Consider the following 22,576-nt stretch of genomic DNA (forward strand, 5'->3'; position numbering starts at 1 on the left):
AGGGCTATCCAGAAAGTAGATTACGTTTTGGAATAAAAAAATAAACAAAGTATAGGAAACAAATTTTATTATATACAGATGAAAGCCACACTCAAATACTACTTTTCTACATAGTCACCATACAAATTAAGGCATTTATCGTAGCGATGTACGAGCTTGGAAATTCCTTCGTCGAAAAATTCGGCCGCCTGCGCCTTCAACCACTTCGTTACCTCTTCTTGCCTTCCATCTTGCACAAAACTTGTGGTAACCAAGCTTTTCGCTGATGATTTCGTGCAACAAACTTCGCGAAATTTGTGGAAAACTCAAAGAAAGTTCCGTTATTGTGAAATTTCGATTTTCACGGACTTTAGCATCGACTTTTTCGAGAAGTTCGGCGGTCACTATGCTGGGTCTCAACCTCTCACTAGCACGGCTAGATGCAGACTGAGCTGCCCAACGCTCTGACCCCAAGATGGCCACGCTAGCCCCGCCCCTAGCGGACACAGACGGAAACGTAATCTACTTCCTGGATGGCCCTCGTATATATTTCCTAATATTTTGTATTAGCCTGTTGCTGGTGAGAGATATTTTAATGCATTCTAAATTATACCTGCTACAATCTCAGAAACTGTATTTCACCAGTTTCAGAATAAAGCTTATTTCTAGTTTAGTTTTCTTTTATTATTAATATTTTCAATGTTTTTACATGTTTAAGTTTTTTGTAAAGGTAATTTATAAACTAAAGATGTATATTTTAAATCATAGGAATGAAATGTCCTTAAGTAGAAATGATATTGTTATTTCGTAGAACCTGCCACTTATTGTACAGATTTATGTAGGATATATATTTAAAATTTTAATTTTTTATATTTTAAAATTACAAATGAATTCAGTTTCTACAGTACAGTAGAATCCTGTATCTCAGATCTCAGTGGACAAGATTGCTGAACTCTGGTAATTGAACCCGAGTTTGAATCTCTGTGAGTAGACTGGCTGCATGATTTTTTTTGGTGTTTTCCCTATGTATAACATAATTATTAATAATTTTCCCTTAAAACATTTATCACTCCTCTTAAGTAGATAATCATCATGTTCTTTGTCATATCTAATTAAATAAGTAAACAAATCACATAACTCAAATTCACTAAAACTTTTGTTTGGTCTAATATATTGTGTGTTAGAAAACCTCACTAACTCAGCATTTAAAAATGGATCCCCACTTAACCCTTTCACTATTAACAGGTATATATGTCCTAGCAAACATTTAAAATATAATGGGATAACCTTGGCTATACTATGATTTGTCACATTAGTAGTTGTGAATGCATATTTCAGTTTGCAGACACAAAATCAAGCATGTATTTTAATCTAAAAGACTGTTTTGATTACCAAGCACTTGACTGTTCAATACTGAGCAATGTTTGTGAAAATTTGTTTCAACTAAGATGAGAGTATAGCCAGATAAGTGCTCTACTACATTATTTCCATTATATTTATCGAATTTTTCACGTATAAGACTTAACTTTTTTTTTTTTACAAATTTTGTGTCTAAAATCTGGATGTGTCTTATATAATAGTGGTACTGCTGCTAATGGAAACACCAATGAAACAAAGGGTGAAAGATTGTCAACAACATATATGCTATGTTGCATGTTTGACACATACATGCTTTTACCTGTTATAAATGTTTTGTTCAGAGGTAGCTAAGAAAGATTATCACACAGCTTTGAATTCAAATTAAAAGTGATCTAGTTTGCAAAAAAGCATGGAAATTGTCCTGCTAAACATAAGTTTGGCCCTCCTGTAACTGGGAAAACAATAAGAGACTGGCTGCAAGAAGAAGAAACACTACTGAAGATACCATGGTTGAAGAAAGCCATGAGAGGTAAGTTTTCAAAATGGCCTGATACAAAGAGGGAATTGAAGACCAAAGAGCAATCAAACATTGTGTGCACGAAAATGGATTAACATGATGCAAAATGTTTTTCTCATGAAAAGTGTTATAAATTTCAAAAGAGGACACAATTAGTGCTTCAGGATCATGAAAAGAAATGAACTAAGCATATCTAGATACACCAGGCTTGCTCAAAAGAAGCCTGAAAGCTATGAGGTCTTTGAATTTCTTTATTTTGGCATTCACTATCAGAAAATATATCAGTTTGAGTTGGGACAAATTACAAATACGAAGTTCCTACCTTCAGTTTGATGTCCTGAGTAACAGAACTGTAGATAAGAAAGGTGTGAAGATTGCAAATGTGAAGACAAGTGGACATGAAAATAGTCATCATACAGTTGTTCTAGCTTGATGTGCTGATAGTACCAATCTACTGCCCATGCTGATTTTCAATGTAAAAGAAGTCATTCCTTGAGGAGTGATTGTTCATGTTTATGATAAGGAACTGGATGGGTCAAAATGGGATAAAGATCTGGTTTGAGAAAGTTTGGAGCAAATGACCATGTGGACTCTTATGTGGATCTGCCTTGTTGGTGCTTGATCAGTCCAGGACACACAGGTAAGACAAAAAACATTGTTGCAGACCAGCTGACAAAACTTGCCATCATACTGGAGACCCGACATTCCAGCTCCAACCTCTTGACATTAAAATTAAAAATCCCTTCAAAGCTGCTATGAAAGAGGAATAGAATGAATGAATGATGTAGTCATCTGTGAACAATTTGACATCAATAGGAAGTGTGAAGGAGTCAATTGTCAAAGTTTTCAGCTGGGTAACAAAACCTGGGATGGTATCAAGACTGAAATTGTTGTCAAATCATTTAAGAAGTGTGGTATCTCAGATTCCAAAGACGAAACTTAGGATAAGGCAATATATGAAAACAGTGATTTGTTATCAGGCATAGATGAGGTCCAGCTATTGGATGTGAATTCCAATGGTTATGTAGAGTTGTAAGCTGAATAAACATCGACTTCAATAATTTTATGTAATAAGTGTTGTTTTTTTTTTTTTGTTTGTTTGTTTGTGTGTGTGTTAAATTGTAATTCAGCAGACCAGTAAAAATCAATCATCAACAAAATATTTTTTTTTTCTTTTTCTTTTTTTTCCAATTTTTAAGTCCCAAAATTAAGTTGCATCTTGTACATGGGGAAATATGGTACTTCTAAACTTATGATTTTTCAAGTGCTACACATTGCTGGGATGTATATGTTCCAGTCTATTTTTTAGTGGATACTATTTGTCCCAGTAACAATTGTAGTGTTTCTCTTTAAAGGTGTCACAAATTAATACAACCATAATTGGGGAACTTAGTTACTTGTTCCAGTGGTACTAGTATTCTTTCTTTTTTATAGGTGTCAAAAATTGATGCAGGCCTAAGTGGAGGAATTAAGAAATAATTTATTATCAGATAGTGGTAAAATTTCCCATCCATTAATCACAAACATGGGTTAAAAATAAACTAATAGGGAAGTAATTAAGTAAAAAAAAATCATCTCACTTCCAATAAAATTTCCTATTTCCAATGTTTTCTTACAAAAGGAAGTAATTTACCTCAGTTTACAAAATGGAGATTCAAAACATAAATAATATCTGGTAGCTTAATGAGTTCCTTACTTTGATGATAATAAAAAGTAAAGGGAAAGCTTTAATTTTTATTCATCACAAAATGTCAGTCTCTCTAACGAAAGAGCTTTAAAATTGATGGGTGAAATTCACTGATTTTGCCTGATCTTAAGATTGTACAAAAGAAATCTTCATACAATGTTGAAAGTACTTCCTAGTGAAATAAATAAACCAATAAATGACTTCTTCAGAGGCATTTAGAAACAAGCTTTATTATGAATAAACTCCTTCACAATTTGTGCTGATTTACCATGTTATTCAACATAAAAGAAAATTCTGTCAAACTATTTACAGCAAAGATTACAAAAAAATAACAAATTATGTTTCTGTTCTTTTGAATTTTAAATTAATTATTTAGAAAATATTTATTTATTTATGGATTTAATTTAAAATTTCCTTTATTCATGACAGCTTAACATTTGCATAACTTGATAGAAATTTTTTCACTCTGTATGATTTTGATTTTACTCTTGTTTCACTGTATTTTACAGTTAAAATGCTTTTTTTTTTTTTTTTTTTTTTAGATTTTATAGTTTTCTTTTTCTTCTTTAAATATTATTTATTTTTTAAAATATATTTATGGATTATAGATTTGCATAGACTAAATGATATTTAATGAGAAATTAGTTTCTAATTTTTTTTTGCTCTCTCAGATGGACTGAAGTATATTATCCATTACCCTATGCTGCACTTGTTGGGGGTGTTCGCTTTCGAATCAAACAGTTGGGCAAATTTACTTCTTCAAACTGGGCAATTGATGATTGTAAGTAAAAGATATTCATATAATTTTTAGCACTTATTTAAAATTACCGTTTTATTGAAAGCTGTCTATATTTACAGTATACATTGGAAACTGCCTTAATGGCTGTAGCGGACATGGCATATGCTCAAATTCTGAGTGCAAGTAAGCTATTTTATTTATATTTATTGCCATGAAGCAATGAACTGATTGTTGAAAATAATTAAGAGAAGCATACTGAAACCTTTCTTTGAATGATATTACAGATGTGATATTGGATATTCTGGTCAAAAATGTGAAATTGCATCCATTACTATTCCATCATCTTTATCTGAAATGTTTCAGACACCAAAGCTGGATGAATTATTTAATATTATTGAAGTGAGTTTAAAGTTTGAAATTACAAATTCTTTCTTTCTTTTTTCTTTATTAATATTAGATTAAGGTAAGGAGAGTAATTGTGAGTATAATTGCTTAGATTTGTTTTTCAATATAGATACATGGAGCTCAATTGGGTTATCAGTGTGGATCACTTGGCAGTGGAAAAGCGGTTGTGTTTGATAAACATGGTCCAAGATATTTGATTACGAATGAAGTTAACACAACTACTATTAGGCAATATATCTTGCATATTCTTTTTTATTATAAAACTTTTAATATAACTCCATAAATAGGAATTTTTTTTTAATTTACGTATGATTAAATCTATTTTGTTTTTAATTTACTTTTGAAATTTCAAACTTTATATGTTCTGCAGATTTCAAAAACAATCTTTCATGTAGATTTTTTTTTATATTTTCATGTAGATTTCTGCAATTTACTTTGCGTATCGGAAGTTCATCCAAAAAAAGTCCGTGCTTATCGCCAGATCACCCATCTGAAGTTATTTATGTTCATTATTCATGCAATGGAGGACTTACTTGGCACCTTTTAGACTTTTTTGAAAAATCCAAGTATCAAGAGCCAAAGTAAGTTTTCAACTTCTTTTCTTTAAATCCTCTATAATTACAGGCAAAAATATTGTGGTAAAAATATCCCAGAGAAACAATGCAAGGGGAAAACATCATTGTACAAAATATTGTGGAGGAGGAAAAAGGCAAGGACAAAACATTGCAATTCTGCAACATTGTGATATAAAACATCATTGTAGAAAATGAAATAGGTCAAAAACTTTGAAATTTCAAAACATCTTTTTAGAAAATACCATGGTAAAAAATATGACTTGGAAACAGCAATGTTATCATCATCACATGATGATAACATTGCTGAGATGTGTCTTCAGATTTTTAAAAATTATGCTTGCATAATGATTTAGAAGTGTCTGAAGGAATGAGGAATATTTTTACCTCTATATTTCATATTTTTGTATTAATTAACAAATTTTTGTTGAAAAGGCATCAAAGAAACTGTATTCAAAAAGTGAAGATGAGTATAAATTAATGGTATGTATAGTAGTTAATAACATTCTAAGCTTAAATAAGGCCATTGTTTAATTAATCTGTTTTAGAAAGTTGCATTAGAAGTTTTTCATTAAAAATACATACAATAATTATTAAAAAATGGAAGATGAGTAACTGCATGAGGTTACCTATACTAAAATTGTTTAATTATTTATCAAATTATATTATTATGTTTAACCTTAATTTAATATTCTTTTTCATACTCTAATATTCTTTTAGTAAAAATTCAGTTTTGTTCTGTTTCAGTTTGTTTGTTTTCTTAAAGTGTTATGTAAAGTGTTATGTACAAAACATTTAAAGTCTGAAAACACATTTCTGGTTTTATGATCATGGTATGATTTATTCATGCTTTATCTTTACCGTGGTATTTTTAAAACTGTTAAGCTTTTGATCTGCTTCTTTTTGTATGATGATGTTTTATACACAATGTTTTAGAACTGTGGTGCCTTCTTCTTGCTTTCTCTTCTTCCACAATGTTTTCACCTTTGCAATGTTTCATACACAGTGTTTTTGCCACTATGTTTTTGTCAGAGATACTATATGAGACGACAGAAATCATAACCTTCTAAAATTTTTAAATACTTTTCTTTTTTTCTTTCCAATGTTATCTTAACACACAGGCAACATGAACACTGCCTAGAGGCCTTACATATATAAGGACCCATGTTTTAGTAAATTTTATTCTGATTATTGACAAAGTTGGTAAGATTTGCATAATATTACAGAAGACTAGGAGGCAAGATTATATTAAGATGACCCTTCATATTTTGAATTATTATATGAAATATGAATGGTCAGAGTTTGAGATAAATAATATTTATCAAAGTATCTGAAAAAAAATAGTTAAAAATTTTTTTGAACATATTTTTATACATGCTTTGAGTTATTTTAAATTTTTTGTTTTGCTTAATCTTTAAAAAAGATCTTGATTTGAAATAATGTTAGGATTTTTTAAAATTTTTGGGAAATTTGCATTCTTTTGGGGGCTGCACATTTCTGTTCAATGCTATATAGTCCTGTGGTAGATGCCAAAGAAGGTATGAAGACTGTGTGTCTCTCGATGTGCCTGTCTGCAGAAAAAAATGTGTATGGTATGAATGAAAGCTTCACCAAAGCAGGAGTGTCTCCCTCAGACCACAGAGGGAAACGGGCTGTCCGTCCTGCCTTAATATCATTTTGTGCATACGAAAAATAGCTGTTGAGCTGGTGTCGAAAATTAAGTTTATCTGGAATTTAGAGTTCTGTAACACCATTTGTCCCCTCTGTCGAAGTAAATCGAATCAGTAATCATCGCAAGAAGATTAATTAATGGATTATTGATTTTGAATAACAAAATCTCCGAACTTCTGAATTTAAATTATCACAAAATGTTTTGTTAAAGAACAAATCCTTTACATTCTTTTTAATTTATCTAACAAATACATTTTAAATTCATGTGCTATAAGACTAATACAGGTAAAAATATTGTGGCAATAGACTGAATAGTAGTATAAGAACACTTTTACGGTCTTATGCCATGTATAATCTCTAAGATACTGTTCAAAACATTTTCTTTCCCTATGAAAATAAGGAATGTTTTTTTTATTACTCTGCAAATGCTATTTAAAAGCATTTACATATATTTGGAAGATCTTTAAACTGAAATCTGGTTAACAGCAAGTTGATGAAAACCTTTATTTCTAAAAGGTATATGTTCACTAACAGTCAGCTAGTTCTTGCTGCCAAGAAGAAGCTTCTGCTTAGTGATACTTAATAAGATGTTTTTATTTCTTTGTTGCACAGTTTTGTGCCTGTTATTTACTTTTCCAAGCACATTGAACACCTGTTTTCCTTCTATACATAGTAGGTGAGTGTTTTGAAGACTGATAGTGTGCTTCAAGTTGATAACCAGTGAACAGGCATCATGTGAATGCAAGTCAGTTTGCTTTAGCTAGTCTTGTACAGATGCATCCTTTCTGACACAGATGCCTTTTTTGCTCTGTTGTAATCAATTAAATTATATATATTTTTAGCCAATAATTTAATTTTAATTTTTAGCTAATAATTATTTCTGAAATGGAACACAAGAGATGAGATTAATTTTTTGAGGATAATTACACCAAAAAAGTTAAATTTAAAAAAATAGAGAACAACAAGCTGATTATCAATTTTATTAAGTATCAGGTTAATTATGAATTAAAGTAATTAAAATTTCAATTTTCAAGCAGTAGTAATTCATAGAATGAAAAAGAAAATGTTTAAGTGTTTTTTTATCATAAAATTTATATAAATACACACTGAGTATCAGATGTTCATTATACAAGATAAACAAATTTTAACACCAAATAGAATTTTTAATTATGAAAAATTTCACTAGAAGTTGACCATGGATCAAAGTATAGATCAATCTCTTTTTTTGCATTTTAGATAAGAGTTTTATATTTTCATGATACTCGTTATTTCATTATACTTCAGAATCACAAACTTCAAATTTCTTCAATTCTTACCCAAATACGACTTATTACATGTTGAAAAATCAATTAATAACACTACCAAAGCATGCAATGATCCAAAATTCATATAAATTATTATTTTATAGCTAAACGTTGATATATGCATGAGTCATGATTTATATATAAAATTTAAATTTTCTATCTTGTGATGTCAAGTTTTTGAATTTCGAATCTCCATTCTAACTGTGTAGTGCAATTTTTAATGTCAATGTGTATCTCTGTGCCTTCAATGTGTATGTCACTGTGTATCCATATGAATCATACTCTACATGCCTGCAAAATTCCAAATTCCTAGGTGATACTGGGTTCCAGATTTTTTGACAACATATTAAAATGATAATTATAAAATTATTATTTGATTGATTTAATTAAGTTGCATTGCAGGATTGTCTCGTTACCTCTGACAGAGACAGCAAGGAAGCCATGGTGCATGTTTAAAATTTGGCAGCCGTATCATTCAGGAAAATCAGAAGATGTTTGGGCAGTTGATGACATTAGCTTATCCTCATCTCTTTTGAATGTAATTAGTTTGAATTTCACTGACTTGAATGCAATGAATTCATCTATTCGGTACAATTCTGGAGTAGTAAAGAAATACTGCCATTCTGAAGGAGCATCAGCTGTGTAAGTGTCATGAATTATATTTATTATTAGTTATCAAAAATTTATATTCTTATTTACAGTAATTTTTTGTTTCATGTATGCGTGACATTTAAATGTTATGAATTTATATTTCATTTGGCTATTTAAGCCTGAAGTATTACACTCTTACTTGATAAGTTTAAAGTAAACATTTGATTCAGAAATTAAACTTAGTTATGTTTAGCATTTTAAATATTTTGCATTTATGTATTTATGGTATTTTGAATAATTCAAAACTGTAATGCTTATTTTTGGATATGTATAATTCAATTTATAATTATAATTCCTTACTAAATGTAGTATTTCATCTCGATGTACTCTGTCTTTGATATGATTTAAATCAAATTCCTCGTCATTATAATTCGCTCCCGATAGTGAAAAAAGTGACACAGAGGTTATTGAAAAGAAAAAAATTTCGATTGACAAATTAGTCGGTATTCTCGACACAGCAATTATAGGACTTGAACAGCATAACTTTGTAACTGAAGAAGAAATTATGTCTATTTATAGAATTAAAGAAAAGTATTATCACATAAAACGAAGCAACTTAAACAACTTACATTGAAAGAAATGTTGAATAACATAAACAAATAAATATTAAGCTTTTTTTTTGTGAATTTTGATACTCTTTAGATCATAATTGTTCTTTATTTCATAAAAAGTGTTTTTCAAATGCTCTCAAATTTCTTCAAACAGCAAATTATATTTCTTGGTCTTTTTGATGGACTATACCCCACCAAAAATTGGTCAACTTGTTAGTGACTTTGGAGAACATTTGGGAATTCTTTACTAAGCATAGAAAGAAACATTTTTTAAAGTTTTTTTTTTACACCTATTTCAATGATGTATTCAGTACTAGCTTTTTGTTTCCCCAATGTTCTGCTTTTTCTGTAGAAGATATGTATACTTCTCAGTTTTGTTTTCAGTGCTGACCATTTTTTTCCAACATTTTTCTTTTTCCATATAAGATATGCACACTTCTTAGTTTTTTAGCCTGTTCTCCTTACATACAGACTGTTTGGTTTTTGTTAAAAAAATATCAGAGAATTTCACAACCTTGGCACCAAAATCATAAAATGAGATGGAGAAAAGAGGTACATGATGTCACTAAGCAAACCGCAGTATGCTTTATGTGTGCAGGAAGTTTAAGTTCAAGATTTTGGCAAAAACAATGAAAACTGCAGTGTGGGATTCACCCTTAAAGAGCTGAAATTCCCATAGGAAGGATCACATGCAATCACACTTGCGAAAAAGTACAGAGAAGTTAAAAGCCATCTGGGGAAATATCTGGGTTGTTACATAATGTATTATGGCAACATCTTTGGTTGCCACATAAATATTTTTTTATGTTGCCTCATGAATACTTCTTTGCAGCTTTTTGGTAAGGGTGAAAAATACCTATTTCTTAGTTGAAATTTGTTTTGTGTAAATTTCTTACATTTAAATATTAAACTTAGCATTAAAGAATATTTACATTCTAAATCTAATGTAAGTGTAGGTTTGACGAAGAAGCATATAATGGACTGACGAGATCGTTAGAAACTAAATCTATCACTGTTGGTCCTTCTTATATGGTCCAGTTTGACTTGCTTATGGGATGTGGCTCACCATTTACTTCAGAGAAAAATAATCAGGTAATTTTTATATTGACTTAGCTACATTGTCATATTACAGTCAAAAGTCGTTAATTCGGACACCCATAATCCGGAATGATCTATAATTCGGCCCTCAAAGCTACAAACTTTCTGCGCTTGCGTCCCGTTGACCTTTACGGCTTTTACAGCAGCTCATATGCCGTACCGCTCATATGCTGCAGGCTTAAGACCTTTACCGCAGCTCATATGCGTGTGCGAAAGCGCATAATACCTTTACGCATGCACGTTTAATGTATAACGGACGGTATAAGCTAAAATTATCTATTTCAGTTAATGTTGCAGATTGCGTTGTTCCTTAATCTTCGAATTGGATCCGGCTTATTATTTTTTCCAGACTGTTAGAGCAGTTTTATAAAAGTAAGCTTGAACTTTCGATTATGTCAAATAGAATTTCCGATGCTGGAGCTCCCAAAGGATCTACAAAGCGAAAGTATGTTTCGATGTCCATCAAACAAAAAGTGGAATTGCTGCAAAAAATGGATAAAGGCATGAAGAAAGTGACAGAGAGGTTAATGAAAATGAAAAAATTTCGATTGACTAGTTAGTCGGTATTCTCGGCACAGCAATTACAGGACTTGAACAGCGGAACTTTGTAACTGAACAAGAAATTATGTCTGTTTATATAGAATTAAAGTGAAAGTATTATCACATAAAACGAAGCAACTTAAACAACTTACATTGAAAGAAATGTTTAATAAACTAAACAAATAAATATTAATCTTTTTTTTTTGTAAAATTTGATACCTTTTAGACCATAATTGTTCTTTATTTCATAAATTATGGTTTCATATTTTTAATTTTATAATTTCTGCATGCCATGTTACCAGATTTAAACTGATGATCTGTAATCTGGAAAAATCGATAATTCGGAATCGCCGAAGTCCCGACGAGTCCGGATTAACGACTTTTGACTGTAATATAGTGTTATCTTAATAGCATTTTATATTTTTGTGCTGATATGTATTTAATTGGCAGGTCAGACTGGAATTTTCAACAAATCATGGTATGAATTGGTTACCTGTCTATAAACCATGTTTACCATCCAATGGAAGTTGTAATGGTGTTTTCACTAAGGGCACTGTATATGATGCATCTGAATTTACTAAATGGAAACGTGTTACTGTCAGTCTTTTACCTGCTACATGGTAAATCAATTAAAGACTATAATTTGAAACTTTCGTTTAGTGTGTATTGTATAATAATATTTTATGCTTTATTAATTTATAACCATGAAATAACCATGAAATTATTTCTCTTATGCATCACATATTTAAATGAATAAATATCCCGCTTTTTTAATGTTATTCATATTTAAAGAATTAAATACTCATATTTAAAGAAATTGCATAAAATATAACTTTGAAAATTTTAGGTCTAGTTCAACCCGCTTTCGTTTTATTCAGCATGAATATGATACCAGTGAAAATTGGGCAATAGACAATTTGTATATTGGACCACAGTGTAAAGACATGTGCAGTGGTCATGGCAGATGTACTGATGGATCTTGTGTGTAAGTGCTAAACATTTATTTATTAGTATTATACTGCAATGTATGTAGTAAAAGTTTTTGCCAAATAATATTTTTTAAGTAATATTTTTTATTTTATTTAAAACATAATCTAAGATTTAAAATTCCGGTGTATTAAAATAGGAATTTTAATTTTAAACTTTTGATTTTAAATGTTACTAATTAGTACAGATTGATTGCTTTTTAAATAAGATTTATAATATTTGTTTTGTGCAAAATGCTGCCACTGTATTTTTTCCTATTTTGCTTTTATGCAAACAGTTTTTGCTCAATTGATATATTACTTGAATTAGGATGAATTAAATTATAATTTTAAATATGAGCATGTGATGGATATGTGCATACTAAAAGCATTTTATGAAAACACTTTGATTTTGCATAGAAGATGTATCAGAATTACATTAATAAGAACTATGAGTTGTGAATTTAGTATGTATTTAATCGATTTAAGTTCTGAATGCTGCATAAAATTGTAGAAGTTTTTGACATAGAATTTGAGAGTAGATGGATCCTTCTATTAATATTAAATAATCAAATATCTAGAAAACTTCTTTCAGTTAAATAAAAGTTAATCAATAATTTTGCTTCCCTAGATGTGATCAAGGCTTTTATGGTAAAAGTTGTGTGCCACGAGATAAACTTAAGAATTCAATGATTAAAAAATTTGAATCTCCAGAAGAACTAGTTAAAGAAAACTTTGATATCAGTGGTGGTGCTGTAGTACCAGCTGACGAGGGATGTGGTCCCATAGCTTCAGGCTCTGCAATATACTTTTATCAAGTGAGTAATTTAATTTTTTTCTTATATATTGCTATTTCTGAACTTTAAGAGAATAAAAATTAAACACAGTATTTAGTTTTCCCTATAAATATGAATTATGTTTTTGTTACGAAAGGTAACTAAGTTTTCCTTTTTGTTTTTGTCTTGTAACTATATATCACATGGGGACTTTAATTCTTAAATGGTTATGAGATGAGACTGATAAGATTGGAGTACTAGACTTACAGACTGATAATTACAAATTAATCTATAAAAATTTGAGATACATTATTTCTTAAATAGGGATGACTATGTATGAGACTGATAAGTTTGAGTACAGGACTTATAGAATGATAATTACAAATCAATGCATAAAAAGTTTGGCTAATTTGAGTGTAAGAATTGTGCATAAGAAAGATTTCTGTAAATTTGTGCTTCATATACACAACATGTAGTCACAGTGTGAGGAAATTCTGTTCAAAAAACACGACTATGATCATCTTGCTTTGATTTATCTCCATGCAATTTCTGTGTATTTCCAAAATTAAAAGATGTATTAGCAGAGACTTAATAGTGTTCTGAAAAATGAGTTTTAGGTATGCTTTCAAAACTCTGCTATTTAAAGTTGTGCATAGGTGTACAAAGGGAGAACTTTGAAGGCGGTTTACAGTTTTTTACAAAAGCTTTTGTAAAGATACGTTCTGGGAATTAAAATGTCACATCTTGTATATATAACTGATAATTTATGTTATTTTTAAATGAAATTAGTGTCTAAAAATGTATACATCATAACAATTTCTGAGCTTTGTAGCAAGCAATTACGTCATATATTTAATTACATTATTTGACAGGATTTTTTATATTAGTTTTGCATAAAGTGCTATCATAATCTTATTTTTTACTTTCACATCAAGATTTTGTCTATTTGATAGATAATTAATATGAATTCAATTGTAATTTGAAATAGGTTTTCATCTGATGTACACATACTAGAAAAATATTCAGGAAACAGTTTGATTTTACAAGGCATGTGCATCTAAATTACATTAAAAAGAATGTGTTGTGAATTTGGTATATATTTAAATGAATTAAATTCTGAATATGTTTCATATGTACATATTATAATTACAAAACAATTCCTTTTAAAACATAACACAAACGTTTCTAGTCATTTTCGTGCATTAAGTTGCAGAAAATTATCATTAAAGACAAAAAGTAAGAAATTTAAAACTAACATTTTGCAAAAACCAGAAATTGAATTTCATAATTAATAAATTTGAAATAAACATATAAATGCAACAATGAGTTTGAAAATGTTAAAACCAAATCATTTCAAACAAACTAAACCCTTCTTCAAAAGCCATGAAATTTAAAGAAAAATGAACAAAAGCATGAGCAAAAACAGAAGAGGAATTCAATCAATCTCAATATCACTTCATCAGAGGGGAGGAACTTTGAAACTAATTGAAATCTCTCTTCTACAAAAATCCTTGCTTTTCTGTATCCAGAATTAGCTGATGAACCATTTCAATGTATTTAAATTATAATTATAATAGTTCACCCGAAAATTCTGGCCCTTCCCCAAAGCAAGGAAAAAACAAAGTAAATTCTAATTAGAAACATTAGATAAATCTCTAAAAAAAAGAACTCCATTTCTTTTAAAGAACTGAAAACTAAAGTGAAAAAACAAAATACTTCAGTGAAAAAAAAAATTTAATTTTAATGTAAACTTTAAGCAAATAATCCAATGAATTAAAAAGTAGTTGATAAACCTATTTAGTAAGTAAAAGTAGTTGATAAATCTATTTAGAATCTACTAAACGAAATTAAAAACTCCCTTCACTCTCATTAGACTATAGTCAAAATTTGAGATGCAATACAGAATGATAAGTAAATTTTTACCATTTTGGTATCATTGGAGAAAATAAAAAATCTTGTACGTAAAAGTAATTTTTGAAACCAATTATTTAATGTAAAACCTAATTAAATTTAGAAAAATCTTAAAAAAAATTCTATTTTTTTTAAAGTATCAAAAACGAAAGGGAAGAAACAAAATACTATGATGAATAATTTCTTAAATCAAAATGTTTACCTTTAAACAGATAATCCAGTGCATTAAGGTGTAGTTGAAAAACCTTTTTCTAACACACAAAAAGTAATCAAGAACTTCCATCACTCTCATTAGACTGTAGTCTAAATTTTTGAGGCTATACAGAATTGTTTGAACAGGTTAAAACTGAACCAACTTTTGTTATATTCCTTTATTTTTACTTTATCCTTTGGAGTAAAATATATTTGAATTTCCATAGAGGCTACCAGATATTATTTATCATCTGTTGGGAATTTAAGAAATTTCTGCCAGTAAGTTTTGAGAATTTTACTGTGGCAGATATGCTTAAAAATGTAAAATTACTGTCTCTTTCAAATTTTACAAAATTTGTAGTAATATATTATTAATTTATGAAAACATTTGCTTGTAAAGTTTAATTCTAGGCTTTTTTGTGTTATGGTGTTACAATATGTTTTTGTTCTGTGCTAACCCTTTTAATGTAAATACAAAAATATAGATATGGAGAGTGAAAAACTTCTCTCAAAAGCTTTCAATTATTCTCATTAATTATTTAACTATTTTAAGACTAGTTCCAGAATAAATGAATGCATCTAGTGAAACAATACAGTTTGTGACAGAAATAAACATAACTAAAGCAAGTGGATAAAATTTTTTCTAGATTTTGATTATTTTTATATACAAAATGACTATTTCATTTAGCATTCTCTTAGATCTGCAAATTTCTCTGTAAAACTTTTAAGCACATTTCACATGAATGACAATGTGTTGGATTTGAAAATGCATAGTGTGTTGATTTAAACCCATTAAGAACAAAATTTTTATTTTTATCTCAAAACTTTTGGTTTGATTTTCATTAGGATGGCATTAGACAATTAGTAACAACTGATATGGATACTGAAGACACAGATTTTATTCAATTTTTCATTCGTATTGGCGGTGGAGATGTTTTATTGTGCAACAATGCTTCCCAAAAGGACGAAGGAGTTTTAGTGCAATTTTCAAATGATGCTGGAATTTCTTGGAACCTGTTGAAGGAATTAGATCCTGAAAATTATAGATCATCGAGGTATGTTTATCATTTTAAATACCAGTTGTTTTTTGTTTTCTTCTTTTTGTTATCTGCAAAAATATATAAATATGGGAATTTTTCTTTAGTATGATGAGCACTTTTAAAGAAATGTATAAAAAAACGAAGGTGTTGCTAATGTATATAGTGAAGATGGGACAGTACTAAATAAAAATATATTTATATGTATACTGGCATGAAAAATTAAGGGGACAACTTACAAAAGTCTATGCAGCTTGAATGATTTTGTAGCTAAGAATACAGAACTTTCACAAGATCTTTATTTTGTAATACTTGACATCTTTTCAAAACACAGAATTGCTTTTTTTCTGCAAAAAAATATTTTAAATAAGAATATAGGAAATATGTTATAATATGATCTTGGTAAAAGTAGTGGTACAGCTCTTTGGAGGTACATTAAAAAATTAGTAATATGTGTGGTCACCCTTGGCCAGGAACAAATTGACTTTCAGAGGCTTAAAGAATTATGGTATCCTCACATCAGTTTATGCCTGTATTTCCCCTATTCATTCTTTGTTGGTTTTGGTTTACCTGTACCATGTATTCCTTCATAAAATTGGAAATAGAAAATTTTTGTAGTACTCCCTGAGTTCTAAGGGCCTTTTTATGGGTCCCCTTCCCTTGATGCCCTAAGCACCTGCTTATTTTGCTTAATTGTTAATCCACCTCTTGCCCTAGCCAAATTGTAAGCTTTATATTGATTTTTTTATGTTGTGTATTAGCTTGTTCAGGAATTCCTTCAACAAAGTTATTCTTGATAAATAGCACCTTGTAGCTTTTGAAAATGCTAAGTGGAGGCTGCAGTGTTGCAAGTCAGCATCATAATGCATCCCACTCATGTTCTAACGATTTTAAATCCAGAGAATACACAAGCTGCTTCATCTACTGGATTCATTCTCCTTCAAGATAATTGGTCACTAATGCAGCATAATGGAGACAAGCATTATTCTGGAACTATTTTCCAAACAAGAGCAGTGAGACAAGAGAACTCGACACCAGTATGTGATACTCTGGCAGTGATCTCAGCATCATGTTGTATGACAAATTTCACAGCCTGAATTATTGGCACACAAGTAATTGATTTCATTGCATACAGCTCTGTTTTATGCAACTTGTCACTAATGATATATCTGGATAGATGAGTTCCTGCAGGTGCAGTGAACTTTGTAATATGGGCTAACATCAGTTGTCTGTTTCTTTTAGCAATCATTGCCAAATAATGGTCCTGAGAGTCTATAATGGCATTTTTCCAACTTGACATATTTGTCTGCTTCAGATACTTCTTCTACTTCATGATGCTTTTTGGCTTTTTTTTCGGTCTTTGCAGATCTGTGTCAGTGTCTATCCTGCTTCATTTCTTATAGTTTGTCAAATAGCTTTCCAAAGACATGTTCTACCCTCCACATGTAAAATTTCACCCCACTATTTGTGCAGTCCTTAGAATTTAAAGCATCCCTTTGCATTCCTTGCACATCGACTTTGTGCTACCAACAAACTGCCTTTCATTGATTTCACTTGATAGAATTAACATAAGCTTTTTTTTTTTTTTTTTTTTTTTTTTTTTTTTTTTTTTTTTTGTAGTTGTTCCTTTAATTAATTAATGTAAGATGGTGTTCCCAAGTCATACAGAAATACTTTCTGTATGAAATGGGAACACTATTATTAAGTGATAATTTTTACACTAAATACTTTTTTTAGTATCTCAATGAGAGCTGTGACTTTATGTATTAGTATTAGATAGTATATCTCTGTATTAAAAATATTTTAATTTTGTTGAGTTTGATTCAATAATCAAATTATAATAAAAATTTAATGCTAGCCTCTTTTCATAAGGAACAAGATTCTGATCATAGAGCATTACCTTACCTTAAATAAATGTACAACAGTATTGAATATCACTGATAGTCTTGTTTTATGACCACCTCTTCAGAATATTTAAGTATTTGGAACTTTACTGCATAGTTTAGAAAGGTTTCTCTGCATATGCAATAAAATACTCAAGATAAGTATAAAATTTTCATTGTTCTTCAACTTTAGATATAGTTTTATATCATAATTCTTATTTATGACATTCTTATGCAGATGAATGATGCAGAAAGAGCTTCTGGCATTGCAATGTTTCTGCCTGCAAGGCAAAAGCACTTCCAATGAAGTGTTTTTCCCCTGTTGATAAAGGAATTCATTAAAGCAATGCATTTATTCTCTTCTTTTTTTCTTTTTCTTTCTCCCCCACCCCCTGAATCGTGTGTGCATATTTATTATTAATAAACAGGACTTGATGTTAAAAAAAGTCTTTAAAAGAATATTTCTCAAATTAAAAAAAAAATTATGTTTATTACACTATACTACTATTATGCATTTATATGTGTTACATCACACTATCATGCATTTCTTATTTATGTGATTTGGTAAATGTTGACATTGCTGAAAAGTACAACCTTTTATTTATCTTCCAAATGGCCTGTTCTCAGAATATTGCCATTTTTCAAAGCAAAAGATCTGTAATTTATCTTTGAAATTTAATGAATATATAATTGCTTAACAAGCTGAATGGTTTGAAAGGAGTAAAATAAACTAAATACTTATTTTACTTTTTTTAATGATGAATCAAGTTGTTAAAATTTCAGATGTATTTAACTTATAGTATATAAAACTGAATTAAAAAAAATATTTTGCAGAGAGGTTTTATTCAGTAAAAAATGTTTCTAATGTGATTTATTATGTAATTCAGTTTTAGAATCATTTGATTTTGTGTCTTTGGTGTCTAATTAAGCTAGAGTTGTTTTGGTAGCTAATTTTTCTTGGAAATAATGAGTTTTTTGCTGTCTGAAGCAGAGTTATTAGAAAACTATGAATGAAGCCAAAAGCTTTTTTTATTCAATGTGGAAAAACTGTAAAATGAAACAGAAATTCTAATCTTTACAAACTAGGAAAATGAAAGGTAAAATATTTCATTGAAATTTAGTAGTTGAAAAGCTAAAGCATTGAAACAGTGTCATGTTTCAAGGTGATGTACCTTTATTTTGCAGATCTGTATGAATTTTGTGCAAGTGGATATAATTATTTCTAACTTACTTTTAATATTTCTAGTATATGATCTTCATTTGCATGTAACCAACAATTAAACTCATTTAAGTAAAAGTAAAAATAAATAAATAAATAAATAAAACATTAAAAATAAAGAAACAAATGTGAAAAGTAAAAACTGAATAAAAAATAATAGCTTACTTATAGAGTCATTAGGTATTAAGCAGGAGTACATGAAAATTGTGCAATGCCCTTTTCGGTACTCAAACCTGAACCTCTCTAATATGCATCAAGTGTACTATCGTTACACCATGAAGGCATGCAGAAACAAGAGAAAAAATGCCTTATATTTTTCAGCAGAAAATAATTGAATTTTCCAAAGGTAAAATGCATGTATGTTGCAAGAAATGAATAAAAATTCATTTTCATAATTAGACACTGTCATTGCTCCTTAAGTAGCACTTTTAAAATTTATTAAATTCAGTATTGTAATGCAGCTATTATTTTACAGAAAAGTTTTAGTTTCATATTATTTTAAAATTTAAATGTATAAAATAGTGAGAAAATAGAAGTCGATCCATTAAAATGTTACTGAAGAATGAAGTTTAATGGGAAAATGTGCAATTAAAATAAATCTGAATAATATAAATAAATTGAAGTTCAGGTTCAGAATTATTACCATTTTTAATCTTACACCAAATTTGAATTCTTTGTCAACTATTTTTAAAATTTATATATCAGGAGTTTATATGTATACATATATATTGAGGTCTTGAGATATATATATTGTAATATCCTAGCTAAAGTAGAGTTCCTTAAGAGCTAGAATTTTGAAGAACTGTGTTGTGACTATTCGCTGAGTTCTTTTAAGTAAGAAATCTAAAGTAGGGTAAAATTACCCTTTATTCCAACTAAAAATAAATGAACAGATGGCCCTCTTCTAGAGCCTACAATGAGTCTCCACTTGGGTTTTAACTCAAGATAGAGAACATAAAACTAATCTAATGCAAACTAAAATAAACCAGCCGAAGCTGCACAAAATTAACTTACTGACTTGGCCCCTATTTAAGATCACTAGCGTATATTTGTAGGTATATAACAATACAGCCATATAACAGTAAGCACAGACTACAACAATGTGGTCAAAAGGCAGAACACGCTCTTCTACTGAAGTGACCCAAACGTCAGTTTAAATACTCGTTTCTATCCCATTTACATAAATCGTAATCCTGAAAACTTATTTTGGCAGAGAAACATAGGCGGGAAATGAAAAAAATAAAGGAAAGGCATAAAAATAACTGTTAGGAAAATAAAAAAAAAAAAAAATCGTGTGCCATATTCAGAGATATTCTCCAAAACTCTCATATCCTCAAAACTTTGAATAGTAACTTCTAGTTTTTTTTAATGTATCAAAAATATTTAAGATTGTGTACAAATTTTTACAAATTGAATTCTATGTATATATGTAAGTAATTTTAAATTAATTATTCCTTAAAATTAGATTAAAAAATTGAGTTTTATTTACATAAAACCTCAAATTGCAGATTATATAAAAAGAAAGCAAGGAAATTTAATTAAAGAAAAGATGTAATATGATGGTGTTTTGAATAATGAACATCTCCAATAAAAAAATCCATGCATAGACCAAAAAATTTTTCACAGAATAAACTCAGTCTCACTTTAGGAATCATATACAGGTTTAGTTAGACATAAAACATGGAGATAAATATTTTTAGAGTCCTTTTTAATAGTATGTAAATATTTTTTTTAAAAAAAGGGCCTCAGCATAGATAAAGATGAGGGAGCAGGAAAATGGACAGCTACACATATTTCTTAGTACTATATTATCACTGAAGAACTACATGCCTTTCTTGATGAGCTCAAAGAGAAGTTACATCTAATGAGAGTACAAATGGTCTGTGACCTTTATAACTATCAAGAACCTTCAGAAAATGTAGAAATTAGACTGATACCACATTTTCTAAAGCAAAAATTTATTTAATTTGAAATGGAAAGAGATCCAGTTCATGGCCAAGCAGTTATCATATGAGAACCGGTACTTTCGGCATGGTATGGCCATTGACAGCCAAGCAGTGATATCTCAAATAATCTTCAGTGAACAAACATATAAGGTATTATCTCCCTCCTTTTGCATGTCTTTGCGGTGTAATGGTAGAACACTCAGCCATTATCAAGAGGTTCAACTTTGATTTCCACCAAGGGTATTGCTCATTCTTCATGTCTCCTGCTTCAAAATAACCTAATCACTCTACAGTGGCTCCCGAACTAAAAAGTGGTGGATTATGATTCTTTACCACCAGCATTTGACATTTAGGTCCTCTAATCCTCAGTTGTCCTTTAGAAGGGAGAGTATATAAGGTATTTTCTTCTTCCTTTTTGCATGCCTTCATAGTGTAAGGGTAGGACACTCGGCGTGTATTCGAGAGGTCCAGGTTCGAGTCTTGTTTTTTACCCAAAAATCATGCATTCTAAGCATTGTGCAACATTAATAAAGGCATTTTTAAAGCAATTTTAATCGATTTAGTAATGTATTTTACATCCATACTTAATGTTTCTGTATAAACTATATAAATTATTTTAGAATGTTTCTGTATGAATTGTATAAATTATTTTAGAATGGAGCATGTCACTCTTCCTTTCACTGCACGAACTTACAGTACAAGGCTTCGTTGGTGGCAACCACAGCACTCTGGTGAAGGGAAAGACCAATGGGCATTGGATGATCTTTACCTCAATGCTGATAATAGGCCTCATCAAGTGGAAAATATGCAACAAGTAAGAAACAAATTAAATTGAAGTATGGTTTTGAAGCTGCTATATACAGTGTCTCACAAAAGTTTTCACACAGTTTAAGAATTTGCAGAAAAAGCTCTGTAACCCGGAATTGAATTTGAATATTAGGCCCAGTATGTTGTCATATCATCTTCATGTGTCTTAGAATAAAACCAAAATTTTTTATTTTTAATAGACTTATTTTCTTTTTCTAAAATAGAAGAACAAAAGGCGCAGATAAAATGCACAACGAAAATGATCGTACACCGAAACATTTTCTTAAAATTTTATGAATAAAATTATCGTCTACCACTTTTAAAAAAAAATTTTTGCAGACGTTTAAAAAAATTGTTTGGCTTTATATTTTGCTTGCTTGCTTTGTAACGTTTTATTTAATGCTTAAAAATGGCTCCTAGTCATAAGGAAAAAATGAATGGCTTTCGAAAATTGACCATTTTTTATCATAAGGATGGAAGTTCGATTCGAGATAGCGCTAAATTAGTAAATTTATTCTTTTCTGTGGTGAAGTATGTGATAAAGTGCTTTAGAGAAGGAAATTGGATTCAAAATAAAGTAAGAATAGCTTGTCCAGCAAAGAGAACTCAACGTGATCAGAAATTTATAGTTAGAAAAATCTGGGAAAAATCCGCATTTGAGTGTTGTAAATGTTTCTTTAGAATTTACTTAAAATTTTTCTACTTCAATTTGACTTAAACTGTTCGGCAAGGGCCAAATCAGCTGGATTACACGGGTGCTCTGCTTG

The 22,576-nt window shown here is 29.7% G+C and overlaps 1 protein-coding gene across 2 annotated transcripts in view; it reads left to right on the forward strand.

The window, feature by feature from the left end:
* LOC118202279 (reelin-like) overlaps nucleotides 1-22,576 on the forward strand; it is a 297,785-nt gene that overhangs the window by 47,847 nt on the left and 227,362 nt on the right. For both annotated transcript variants that reach the window (XM_085812571.1, XM_085812570.1), the window contains 12 exons: nucleotides 4,214-4,323; nucleotides 4,401-4,464; nucleotides 4,566-4,680; nucleotides 4,796-4,914; nucleotides 5,106-5,267; nucleotides 8,636-8,875; nucleotides 10,392-10,527; nucleotides 11,524-11,693; nucleotides 11,921-12,058; nucleotides 12,670-12,856; nucleotides 15,764-15,972; nucleotides 21,657-21,816. In XM_085812571.1, the coding sequence (XP_085668697.1) occupies nucleotides 4,214-4,323; nucleotides 4,401-4,464; nucleotides 4,566-4,680; nucleotides 4,796-4,914; nucleotides 5,106-5,267; nucleotides 8,636-8,875; nucleotides 10,392-10,527; nucleotides 11,524-11,693; nucleotides 11,921-12,058; nucleotides 12,670-12,856; nucleotides 15,764-15,972; nucleotides 21,657-21,816 (1,810 nt within the window). The remainder of the gene's footprint in view (nucleotides 1-4,213; nucleotides 4,324-4,400; nucleotides 4,465-4,565; nucleotides 4,681-4,795; nucleotides 4,915-5,105; nucleotides 5,268-8,635; nucleotides 8,876-10,391; nucleotides 10,528-11,523; nucleotides 11,694-11,920; nucleotides 12,059-12,669; nucleotides 12,857-15,763; nucleotides 15,973-21,656; nucleotides 21,817-22,576) is intronic.

This window comes from Stegodyphus dumicola, chromosome 3 (genome assembly GCF_044657685.1).
Source record: "Stegodyphus dumicola isolate Sdum_Otavi_A_Nest chromosome 3, ASM4465768v1".
In the NCBI taxonomy this organism is placed as follows: Eukaryota; Metazoa; Arthropoda; class Arachnida; order Araneae; family Eresidae; genus Stegodyphus; species Stegodyphus dumicola.